At 40.7% G+C, this 12,971-nt stretch overlaps 1 protein-coding gene across 1 annotated transcript; it reads right to left on the reverse strand.

Annotated features, from left to right (window-relative positions):
- Positions 1–1,585: 1,585 nt before the first annotated feature.
- LOC127538188 (THO complex subunit 4-like) lies at positions 1,586–3,765 on the reverse strand. Its single transcript, XM_051961852.1, has one exon. The coding sequence runs from the start codon at positions 3,680–3,682 to the stop codon at positions 2,786–2,788; it is 897 nt and encodes a 298-aa protein (XP_051817812.1). The 5' UTR covers positions 3,683–3,765; the 3' UTR covers positions 1,586–2,785.
- Between the last annotated feature and the right edge of the window lie 9,206 nt (positions 3,766–12,971).

Genomic DNA, 12,971 nt, shown 5'->3' on the forward strand with positions numbered 1-12,971 from the left:
GTCCTTTAAATCAACCCATTCCTAGGTCTCACTTTTCCTCAGATATTTCTTTCCCCTTTATTTGTCAAGGTTTTCCTTAGTTTTAGGGTTTTACTAAGTTTATTTCTTCCTTTTCATTTCTATTTAGCTATCTAATCCTTCCTCTATTTTTTTTTCTTTCCCCCCTCCTAGTCACTAAGTGGGTAATTCAAATCCCTACTTTTATTTATTTTTTTTTTTTTTTGCTTATTTGTTCTTTCACTTAAAAGGATTTCTTTTATTTTGTTCTCTTAAAAAATTCTCTTAGGTTTTTATTTATATGCCTCAATAATGGTCTGTATACTTATTTACTCTTTCTTTAGCTGTTTTATATTTCTCATGGGATTAATGAACAAGCAGATAAATTAAGTTTGAGTTTCCTCTTTTACCAAGTTTCTTCATTACCTCATATCTCTTGCCCTCATTGCTTTTCTAGTATCCTTCCCTCTTGCACCTATCACTTGATGACAAAGGAAATGAAGGTAGAAATGTTGCCCTATGGCACATGATGTTCCTAAAGCATAGGTCTCCCCCCATGTAAACTTGCCTCTCCTCTCCCGTGTCACTCTCGACCCTCCTTTCAGTAGCAACTGATATCTGGTCTTCTACATGAAACTTTTCCCAACTTCTTTTACTTTTTCTATCTTCCCTCTGTGGATAATTTCCTAATTATCAAGTATCAACCTTGTTTGTACATATTTGTTTCCTTGCTGTCGTCCCCCATTAGATTGTGGGCTCCTTTAAAGACAGGTATTATCTTTTCCTTTTGTTTGTATCCTTAATTTTTAGCACAGGGCCTGAAATATCATTATCTTATTCAATCATTGTCTTAATCTATCGATTAGAATTTTCTCTATGTCCCCAATTATTTTAATTCATGTCCCTGCCCTCCTTAAGATCATTTTCATTTTCATTAAGTATGTTATTTTCTTTTGCATTTTTTAAAAGGCATGGGTCTTCTTCTCTTACTTTGACTGAAAATACAGGTACTAAGCATGGGCTTGATCTCACCATTCATCAGTACAAGAGTTTTGCTGAACTTTGTTTCTGACCTGGCCCGATTTGCCCACCCTTAAGCAACATAGTGTTTTCCCCCTTCTGGGGGCTCAACAGATTCATGTTAAAGTTCCTTAGTGAGGAAATCTCAATTAGCCTATCATCTGCTACAATGAAGGACTGCTGAACTAAAGAGATCGATAGGTCTCCACTTCCCAGAAATTTAGGATGATAGGCAAACACTACCATAAGCACTGGTCATTATTTTTCAATTTAATTTTTATTTTCTTCAATTTATGGAACAAAAGAAACATTTCCATCATATGACTGAACATGAAACTTCAACTATTTACTACTAGCTAATTTTTCAAAAAGTCAATGCTAAGATTTGATTCAGAGCATGAAGAAAAAGCAATGAAATGTCAAAATCCTTTTCAAAGTTCCAAATGTGGATGGGAAACCTCTTTTATCCTCTCAATAAAAGGATAGTCAATACTATCTTTGGTCGAATTGTCCCGACCCGCGGGACCAGAGAGTGGACCCTGAAAGAAAAGAGAAGGGGCAAGGGAGAAGAAACCCATAAAATGAAGACAAGACAGGCTTTTTGATCAATTCTCGTTTATTGTGGGCAAAAGTACGAGTATTTCTAGCAAGAAGAAAGGAGGTAGGGGTCGGGCAAACTCAGTGCAGAGGGGGCCCTGGACAAAGGGTTAGTTTCCTGGCCGCCAAAGGACAAGTTGGCTAGGGGTCTTTGGTGAGTAGGAAGCTCCAGGAAGGGATTAGAAGGCGCCTAGATGTCTGCCTCTCCAAGGTGAAAGTATTCTTAGGAATGTGGCCTTCACCCGTAGATTAGTGTTGGCCCCCACAGATCCCTCTTTTTGTATTGATAAAGAGCATCCAGTATAGAAGTTTTCATTTCCCGACCTGTGCCTGGCTTAGGTTGTCCCTATGGGGAGAAGCCTTACCCGTCATAGGAAGGATGTACAAAAACAGCTCTTCCTGGCTTAGGTTGGCTAATCCTTGAGGAATCTTACCCGTCATTGGCTAACCAGGTCTCGATGTTTTTCAGAAATTTTGGTTGCTCATATGAGTATCAAGAGGGTCATCACCAGTCTCAAGGCGGTGAGAGTGTATGTCGATGGGTTTTGCCAGTGCACTATCTATTCGGGATTTGACAAAGGATGTAACTTTCCAGAAGGCCCAGGGTCCAAAAGACCAAAGGAAAAGAAAGCCAATTAAGGGCCCAGGGAATCAAAGAAGAGAAGGGAGGATCCCATGGAGCCCACTGCAAAGAGGGTTATCAGACAGTTCTTGGCGCCCCTTAATCCAATCTTCCTGGAGTCTCCTAGTTTTGTCCCTTCTAATACCAGATTTGTTTGCACAGAAGCAAAAGCGTTCCTGGAGGGCTAAGCATATCCCTCCTAGCTTGGCTTTGAGGAAGTCCAGGTCTGGTCTATTTTCAAGACCACTTCAACTAAACTATCGATCTGATCCTGGAGGTCATTGATAGCACTGGAGAGGGCCTGAACATTGTCAGTCAGTTGGTTTGAAAGTCTAGTGTAGGAATGGACAGCCAGTCCTAGTCCTGCTGAGCCTCCAGCTCCCGTTATTCCCAGACCAACAAGTAAGGGAAAGAGGAGAACAGCTCTTTTCCTCGGGCCTCCTACATAGTCAAAGCTATCGGAAAGCATATCGGAGCCACAGTCCTCTTCCAGCAAAAAGGGGAAAGAAGCAGAATCGTGAGTCCTGTTCCATGCAGGGAATATGCTGGCTAGTTTAACTCGAATTCAATCATGGCTTTATAAGCATCCAGTTGGGCATCTAGTTCTTCTCTGGAAAGCTGTTGTTTGGAATTTCTTCCAGCTCCTGCTTGTGGTCCTCGCTTGCGTCCAGGGCCGCCTCTCCGGGTGCCGCCTCCAGAGCCACGGGTTCCGGTCATTCCACCTCTATTTACCCTCCGAGCGCCTCTTCGTTGTTTCCGAGTCTGTGCTAGAACAAGCTGGACGTTCATGGTGACACCATCATAGTGTTTCATGGCCTTCAGAGCATCGGCTTTTCGCTCAAAGTGAACATCTGCTGTTCCTAAGCTTCCGCCGGACCGATCATAATGCACAGCTGCCTTCTTCAGAGTTCCAAATGCAGCAAAGAGTTGCTGAATATCGGCATCCGAGACCCCGCAATCCAAATTGGAGATCAGCAACTTGGTCCCGGTCTCAGCTGCGGGCCCGCCTCCAAAGTCACTGGGGAACGCGTCGGGCTGACTCTTGGGTGGAAGCCTCTTGGGTCGGCTGTAGGGCGCGGGTCGGTTCCTGCCGCGGCCCCGGGCGCCTCCGCGGGCCATGGTCCGTCTGTTCCGGATGGGGCCCCCGCCTCTGCTTACGCGGGCTGCCTCCTGCGCGTCTCCACCGTCGCGGCCGCCCTGGGCTCCAGCCCGACCTCGGTCTCGGTCCCGGTACCCGCCGCATCCGCTACGCTGGCTCCTGTTGAGTTTAATGATGTCGTCCAAGGACATGTCTATCTTGTCGGCCATGACGGGGTAGAATCGGTGGTCCGGCACGAAAAACAACGATGAGCTATTAAAAAAAAAAAAAAAAAAAAAAAAAAACCTAACAGTTCTTTGTTTTTGTTCTTTCCTTCTCCGCTCCACTCTAGAGATGGCTACTATCATTCACAAACCTATATATTTACATATATAAACAGATACGTTTATGGAATGTTCAGTTTTCTCTCTAGGCTCAGTAGAGAGTGAAGGAGACAGTTCAGCCACCAGAGGCTCTGGAGCTTTGCCTTTGTGCTTCCTCCCAGACCTCTTAGCTCTTATATACTCTAGTAGAAGTACATCATTGTAGGTGTGAATCCTGTAGAACAGGTGTCAACTCGTAGAACTCTACTAAGTACTAAGGACTTGTCAACTAGATAACCATTATATCTTCACTCCCACTGAGTTAACACCTTGTTGTAGGGTTAAACCAACCACACTGAGCCTTAAGTATGTTTCTCCAGAGTTCTTGCCCTTTACACATATCTATGTCCATTTATTTGCTACATACTTCCATTTACCATTTCTTTCTTTGGATGCAGATAACGACTTTCTTCATAGGTCTTTTCTATTTGATTTGAATCTTGATGACAGTCAAAATGACATTTTCTCAAAGTCATTCTTAAAACAATGTTGCTGCTATTGTATACAATGTTTTCTTTGTTTTCCTCATTTCCCTTTTGTGGCTGGGTGCATTATTCTTCAAGAATGCTCTTTGACTTTCTTTTTCATTAGATACTAGGATAATAGTATTTCAAAATAAGAGTTTCCCAACTTGATTATTTAGGTGTTTCTCTCAGCCCAAAGATTTCTTGTGAAATATTTTTGTTCATTTACCCTTTTCACAGCTTAATGGGACATTTCTTTCTAGGTTTGCTAAGCTATACACACACAAATGTATACAAACACACCTAATTCCCTATATACATAGACACATATATACATACACATATGTTTATGTGTGTGTGTGAATGATTTGTGACTGGATTAGCAGTGGGGATCTAGTGGATCTAAGGGATCACCAGTGGAAAACCCATGTGTGATTTCATACTACTTGAGTGACTTTGGATCAGTCACATATTCCTTTCCCCTCTATACTGCAAGACAATTGCATTCTTTATCCCCTAGCTCTAGATGATTCTAGCTCCAGATGTATGACCATAGCAGATCAATTCTCAAGAACTGCCTGAGGCACTTCAAGATTAAATGATTAGAAGTGTCAAAGACAAGATTTGACCCTCAATCTTTCTGATTCAGTCCTGGTATTCTATCCCACTAAGCCATGCTAACTTTTCCAAACCCTTAGCAGAATTCTTTAATTTTTTTTCAAGATGATGCGCTCTATTTTATTCCTTATTTAATATAATGGGTTCATTTTTTTCTCTTATCCCAAAATGTGTATTATTGATTGCTTTAAGTTATAAAGCAGAGAACAAATCATCACTTTAAAAAGTCAAATTAATTCATATTCCACCCAGAAAAAAAGTGTGATAGGGAAGCAGATTTCAATTCTCAGGTAGAATGGGATTTAAACATATTGATGTGTGTTTACTTTCAACAGGCTGTGTAAAATACAGAGCTCTTGGCATGGGGAGCAAAGAAGACTTCTCTTCAGGAGTTCAAATCTGGCCTCAGAAAGTAGCTGGATGACTGTGAGCAAGTCACTTCATTCTGTTTGCTTCAGGCTCTTCAACTATAAAATGAGCCGGAAAAGGAAGTGGCAAACCACTCTAATGGTTTTGCCAAGAAATTCCCAAATGGAGTCAACCGAGCAACAACAATAATAGGAATTTTCTTTTGATAAATCTTTGTTCTCAGAATGGCATAGAAGCAAAATCACTAGATTTGGAGTCAAAGGATCGAGCTACAGCTCTCTTATTAAATCAGAGCAGGTAAGGTCAAGTTACTCAAAGTCATTCAGTGGGAGAACTGAAACTCAAACCCAGGATCTCTGACAAGGGCTCTTGCTATTACGACATGCCAAAACAAATTCTCCTTTAAAGAATACTGGAGAGCAATGGCAAGGCAAAAGTCTCCCAAACAATGACTACTGGGAAATGGATGGTGGATCCAAGGGCTGAAATCACATAGGACTCTGGGTGACTTTAGAGAAAGGGTGTATATGGCAGGAACTAGATACTGGGGGGTTGGGATAGGGTGGAGAAAGGAAAGAAGAAAGGAGGAGAAATAAATTATGAAAATATGGGCTCTTAGAGCGAAAGAGTTAACAAGGAAATCCAGGCTTGGTTACCTGTCCACTCTTGAAGATAATACCTTTCACATGAGCTGCTGGAGATATCCTTTGTGTTATGGGCCAGAACTCTGAAACAAGGTTTCTTAGAAGGTGTTAAGTCAGTGGAATTGATAAAGACAATGATTATCTAGTTGAGCATGGTGCTTAATAGTTCTTTAGTTCAGTCCATGGACTAAGTACTTAATACAGTTCCACAAGATTCACCCTTATGATAATGGAGTCTATAACAGTCAGCAAGGACTGGAAGAGATTCATTCCACCTTGAGTGAGGCTCCTTCAGTCAGCCAGTCCCCCTGGGGGACTGAGAGACTTGGAGATGGAGGCAGGAAGAAAAGGGTGCTGGAGGCTGGAGCTCAAGCTCTTGGAGCCAAGCAGAGACAGATTCATTTCCATCTTCATCAGCTTTGTGGTGGCTGGCCTGTCCTCCTGCATTTTCTCCACTGAAACCAAGTCCCCTCTGAAGGCCACAGGTAAGCTAGCTGAGCACCAGGTGAAGGAGACAATAAAAACTTTTGGACTTTAACACCTGGCTATTCTTGTGATGATTAATCTGCTGAAAGGAAGGCTGCCCCAAGACCTCCCCAAATGAATTAAGAACACTACAGAGTTGTATTGTGTAGAGGTTCTCTCTTTAGCACGTGACCTGGATATTGCTCCTTCCTCTTCAAGGCAGTGCAGTACAAGGGAGAGAGCACTGGTTTTAAGTCAGTATGTGGAATAGTCTTCTCCAAAATATAATGTTCTCTGGCAGCAGGTTTCTTGGGAGGCTTCTGGAGGCCGCCTTCCTTTCAGTTCAGTGTAATTGCCCCAAATGCAGCCAGGTGTGAAAAGTCCAAATCCTCTGGCTTCTGAATCTCCCAGACTTCAAAGGTTTATGCTTCAACCTCCAGTCACTACAAAGGTGGACCATGGAAGGAATCTGTCTCAGCCTCAGAAAGCTTCTAGTGCGCCTGTCTTTTCTGGCCCTGACAGCTCCTCCTTATATGTTCCACACTGAGTATACAGCAACCATTATATCACTAGGAAACCACTAATCAGGGCTAAACTAGATTTAACCATTGTCTCCTCAATTCCACTTAGTACCTTGTTTCAAGTTCTGGCCCATAATATCTCCTTGTAGGATCACATCAATCATATTGAACCGGGCTAAATTAGATAATTATTGTCTCTATCAATTCCAGGGACTTACCACCTTGTGAGAATTCTAACATCTGCTTTCTTTAGTTTTAGAACATAGGTGGTCATGACCTCCCTGACTTCTCCAGGAGGTGAGAACCCCCAAGAAGAAGGTGCTCACACCTTCCCTGACTGCTCAAAAAAGGGGTGAAAACACCATAAAAAGGAGGTGATCACACCCTCCCTGATGTCTCAGGAAGGGAGATGAAAAGCCCAAAGGAAATGGGAAATCAAATCAGATGAGCAGGTTTCCAAAGGGGCTCACTCCTAAAATAGATATACATCAATCCATCAATATAGCAGGTATTACACAGAATTACATAAATGACATAAGCACAGAGGAATATAACACTGGCTAGTAGTGTTGTAACAAATAACGGGCATCAACATGAGGAAATTATACATGTCCATAAGTCCTAGAAGTAGTCCGAAAGGAATCTATTGTCCATTAGTTCATGTGCCAGGAATCAAACACAGTTTTTCATCTCAAGGAATCCAATGATTCCTGCTGGTTTTCAAGTCCTGCAACAGTCTTATCTTGTGTTGGGGAATCCAATGATTCCTGCAGATTTTGTTCTTAGGTCTTCTCCTTTGTTTCGAAGTTTTTCTCTTTTTCTGTCTCTCTCTCTGATGGACAAGGTGAATATGGCTGGCACCCACCTGTTTCCTTCTCCATCTGTAGGGATACAAATAAACGCTTTTTCCCAAGCAGTTAACCTATCTAGTCCCTTCTATTTACTACTTCTGGGATTTCTCCTCATCATCTGGCAATGACATTGGAGCTGCTCTCCCTGGACTCTGCCCTTCTGATGGCTTAAACAATCATTATTCTCCCCAATGGTAATCCCTTTCTGTCATCTGATTGCTTTTTGGATAACTGATCATGTAATCCCTTTCTCCCATCTGAGTTCTTATGGGCTGATTGATCATATTAGAGTATTGAGCTTCATAAGGTGTAACCTGGGCTGCCATCATGCCCCACCTGTCTTTGGATTGAGATCTTGGAGCTGGGCCCTGCCTCTCCTTTCCCTGGGTCAATCTACATTCTGAGGCTCAGAGGAAGCCTTGGTTGTATTTTGGACCTGGGTTGGGGCTTCTCTCAGCCTGTCTTCTCACTCTTTCTCCATACCTACACTGGGCTCTCAGATGTCCCACTTTTCCACACTGAAAACATCGATGAGTTTCTCTAGAAGTCCCTTGCCAAGAGGGACCCTGTCTTCCCTTGTTCATCATAGTCTGGGTATAATAAGCATTTGTGCCCACTGTGGCACAGCGCCTTATGATCTCCTCTAAAGGAGCATCTTTGGGTCGTCCCCATAGACTCCTTCTGCACACCTTATTAGCATTTTCCTTAGCCAGTTGTCTGGTCATTATTTCTGTAGCTGCACTTTAACCAATGATTCTTTTGACAGCTCTTTGCAAACGTCACACAAAATCAGCAAAGGGTTCATTGGGACCTTGCTCTATTTTTGGGAAGGTTTCCCTCTGATCTTTCCCTGGGAGGGAACCCCAAGCTTTTGTTGCAGCAGTAGCAATTTGTTCATACGCTCCTATGGGGTAATTCTCTACATACTGTCCTTCACCTGCTAGTTGGGCCAAGGTGATTTGTATATTCACTCCAGTTTGCTTATTGCGCTGGGCTTGAATCCTACATGATTCGTGAGACTCTGAAAGCCACAACAAGTTTTGTCCAGGGTCTAAACCTGTCCTTGCTAGGGACTTCCAATGAGAAGGGGTTAAGATTTCATAAGCCAAACTACCTAGTAACATCTTAACATAAGGCGATGTAGCCCCAGAAAGAGTGCAACCTATTTTCAAATCCTTGATTTTTTTCCCAATCAAAAGGAATATATCTTCTCCTTTTTTGACCTGAAGAGTCAAGTTTTTCAATCACAGAGTATGCATTTTTAAAATCAGATACATCCTGCCCTTCACTTTCTGCTTCTTGTCATCTTGTCATAGGCTGCTTCATAGGTGGTACTGAATGTGTTACTGCCTCTCCCCCTCCTCCTTCTCCCTCTACCCATAAAGAGTTAATTGAGGGAAGTAGGCCAGGGATGGGACATGCTCCTGCTGTGAAATGCCACACTCAGAATTGTACTTAACTGCATTCTTATCTGATTCTTCATCCTTTTCACCTAGTTTATTTGAATTCTCCCCCTCCTGCTCTTTCTTCTTTTTCCTTATTCTGTAACTTATATTATTTCCTAAAGCCAGTTGTATTAAATTGTATATATAAAGAGTATCTTTGGAAATTGAGTCAGGCCCATTTTCATTGTAGTATTGACATAGTTGCTCTCCTACTAATTTCTATTCATTTGGATTCAATTCTTTTTCCTTAGAGAATCAAGGAAATGTGTACTGGACAGTTTCTAAAAATTCAGTAATCTGCTCCCAAACTATAATCAAATCTTGGCTTTTCATAAGTTCACAAGTTCCTAAGACCCTAACTCCATAAACTGTTCAGAAGTTGAACATTTCAGTGGTTCCTGTTGAGGCTATAGTCACAACCAGCTAGCCCCAGGGCTCTCCACTTGGTGTTCTTTGGAGCTAGCCTGGAGGTGTTTGCATTTCCCAAGGGTTAATCCCAGTCTTTTTTTCAGATCTTCCTGGGTTGTTCCTGGAAGACCCTGTTCTGCCCTAAATCTTCTTGATTTTTCACTAGCCTAGGTTTTCCCCAAGGCACAAAATTGTTCTATTTGTGGGGGAAATCTGGAGAGCTTGAAATTTACCAACCTACTCTACCATCTTTCAGATTCCTCCCTCCCCCCATCCCTGATATCAATCTTAAAATGAAAGGATTAATTTCCCTTCCCAGCCCCAGGCCTTCCTGGTTGGAAGATGGTGTGGAGAGTGAGAAGGAAAGAGAAAAGAAAGATTTTTCACACATTAGCACAAGCATTAGAGTTCAAAAGTTCTGGAGATATCCAAGTTTAAACCTCCCATAATCCCACTCTCAGAGGCGAAGTTAACCTTGGAGTTTACACCTCTAAAAGAGCATAAAAAGGAGCTAAATCAGGAGAGTAATCAAATGATCAAAGAAGAATAATCAAATTATTTTTTTTCTTTCTCTCGGGAGAAATATATTTGATTGTAATATTAAAATCGGGAATGTATACCCAGGAATTCATTAATTTTTGCTCATGTGAAATAGCCAACAACATAGAATTTAAAAACTAGAGGGAATCTTACTCAGGGTCAACCAAAAGAATTCTCTATACTAAATATTTAAGTCCATTAAAATGTCTTAAAATTTTATTTTATATCAAGAATACTGGACTGAGAATCATAAAAAACAAAAAACAAACTTATGATCCATGATTCATCAAGGTAAAATGTGAAGTGTGTGTGTGTGTGTGTGTGTGTGTGTGTGTGTGTGTGTGTGTGTGTGTGTATGATTTCTTCCTACCATACCTCCATCTTGTTTCTATCTCTTCTTAACTTAGTGATTTCATTTTGAAGCTCTCTGCTGAATCCTATGGATATCACCTTGGCTCATTCTCTCTCTCTCTCCTTCCCTCCTCTCCCTCCCTCCCTCCTCTCTCCTTCCCTCCCAACTCTCTCTCCTCCCTCCCTCTTCTCTCTCCCTTCCTCCCTCTTCTCTCCCTCCCTCCCTCCTCTCTCTCTCTCCCTCTCCTCTCTCTCTCTCCCTCTCTCTCTCCTCTCCCTCTCTCTCCCTCCCTCCTCTCTCTCTCTCCTCTCTCTCTCTCCCTCCCTCCTCTCTCTCTCTCTCTCCCTCTCTCTCTCCCTCTCTCTCTCTCTCTCTCTCTCTCCCTCTCTCTCCCTCTCCTCTCTCTCTTCCTCTCCCTCTCTCTTTCCCTCCCTCCTCTCTCTCTCTCTCTTTCTGTTTCTCTCTCTAATTCCCTCCCTCCTCTCTCTCCTTCTTTCCTCTTCTCTCTCCTTCTCTCTCTCTCTCTCCCCCTCCCTCCCTCTCTGTCTTAATTAATCATCCATATATTAAATATATTACATGCATATACTTTAATTTGTTTATCTACTCTCCAACTAATCAGCATTTACTTGGTTTCCAGGAATGCTTCTATAAATATTTTTGAAACTTCTTTTTATCCATGAACCCCTTTCTCTACGGGCTCCTTTTTGATCTGTAGTATTCTTTCTCTACTTTTATCAAGCAGACTTCTCTTCCTAGAGAATTCCTTCTATCTGATTGGTCAGTTCATCATGGCGACCTCATTTTAAGGGAAATGTTCAGGTTAGCAAAGTTAACATTTTCATTCCTTTCTGATGTTTGCTTCTGACTCTCTAGAGTCCTTTCTTTACCATAGGTAACTTCCCTTCTTTCCCTTCCTTTTCCATTTCCCCATGGTTTTCAATTTTCTTTTATGAGTTTTTTTTCTTATTAAAATATAAACTCCTTGAAGGCAGGAACTATCTTTCTTTACACATGTGCTTGTATTCTCAGCCCTTAGCATGGTGCCTGGTATCTAGCATTAAATAAAGGCTAATTGATTTGTTTACTTGAGATATAGTCCTAGTTTGAGAGTCTATGGTTCAAAAGGTATGGACATGGAAATACATTTATTTATCTAATTCCAAATTGCTTTCTATCATTGTTGTACTAATTTGTAAGTCCATCACCAACGAATGAGTATGTCAGTCTTTTCACAGTCCTTTCAACATCAACTATTCACATCTTTTGTCATCTCGTCGATTTGTTAGGCTAATGTAAAATTTCTTAGTGGTTTGATTTGCCTTTTTCATTCTTAGCAATGTAAGAATATCTTTTGAGAACTTTTTTTTTTCATGTATTTTGGCTATTTCTTCTCTTGGGGAATGGTTTTTAGTTATGTGTGTAAAAGTATTAAACCTATGGATCAACACTCATGAGTGTGCCTTGGGACAGATTAAAATGTAATTGGAAAATATCTAACAAAACAAAATGAACATACAATAGCCGATAATGTTAAAATAAGTTTTCTAAATCAAAATGCAACCCCAAAGAGGTCCTTATTTATGGTTTTGTAGTCCTATTTCTATCTGAGTTTGACATCACTAATGTATTTCATTAGACATCTCTATTATATTATATACCAAGCCTATGTCTGAGAAATTTAATATAAAGATTTTTTTCCATAACTAACTTCTTTGTCTCTTATTCTAGATATAGTGATGTTCAATTTCATGTAATCCCCAATTTTTTTTTATCTCTTATAACTTCGTCTTTCCCTTTTTTGGTTAACAAAATATCTCCAACCTATTGCTTTAAAAGATCTATGTGATTTTCTTTTCTAGTTTTTATGTTAATGGTGAAATATCTTTATTTATGATCATAAATATTTTATTATTTAAAATTATTTATACTATATAAGTATAAATCATATATATTACTATTATATCATATAAATATTCTATAAATATATGAAATTATTGATATTAAAATGAAATTATTTATTATTATAAAATGGCCTTTAATAGTCAGGACACATATATATTTTGAATTTAACATAGGAAATTATGTAAGAAATTGATTTCAATATAATTTCTACAGGACTGTTTTCTAATTTTATCTGCAGTTATTATCAAATAGAATGTCTTTCTAAAATGATATATTTGGGGACTTAGTGAAAAGTAGGTTACTGAGTTTCAGTATTTTTGATTCTCCTCCATCTAATATGTTCCATGGATTGATTTCCATGGATTGTTCCATGGGGATATCTCAGTAGTCCCAGCTGCATACAACTCTATTCTCCCCAATTGTGATCCCTTTCTTTCATCAGGTTGCTTCTAGGTTGATTAATCATGTCTGAATATTGAACTTCTAGAGACTCTCTGGGTGAGGCATTGGCTGCCATCATGCCCCAAGTGTTTTTTGCCTGGGACCCTGGAGCTGAGCCCTGCTTCCCATTTCTCTGAGTCAATCTACATTCTGATGCCCAATGGAAGCCTCTGTTGCATTTTGGACGTGGGGTTTTACATCTTGTTCTCCCACCCTGTTTTTTCACTCTATCTCTATGCCAACATCGAGCT

This window comes from Antechinus flavipes, chromosome 1 (genome assembly GCF_016432865.1).
Source record: "Antechinus flavipes isolate AdamAnt ecotype Samford, QLD, Australia chromosome 1, AdamAnt_v2, whole genome shotgun sequence".
Lineage (NCBI taxonomy): Eukaryota > Metazoa > Chordata > Mammalia > Dasyuromorphia > Dasyuridae > Antechinus > Antechinus flavipes.

Bases quoted from the DNA above. Each gene is read 5' to 3' on its own strand.
- LOC127538188 (XM_051961852.1), bottom strand. From the start codon at position 3,682: ATGATAGTAGCCATCTCTAGAGTGGAGCGGAGAAGGAAAGAACAAAAA.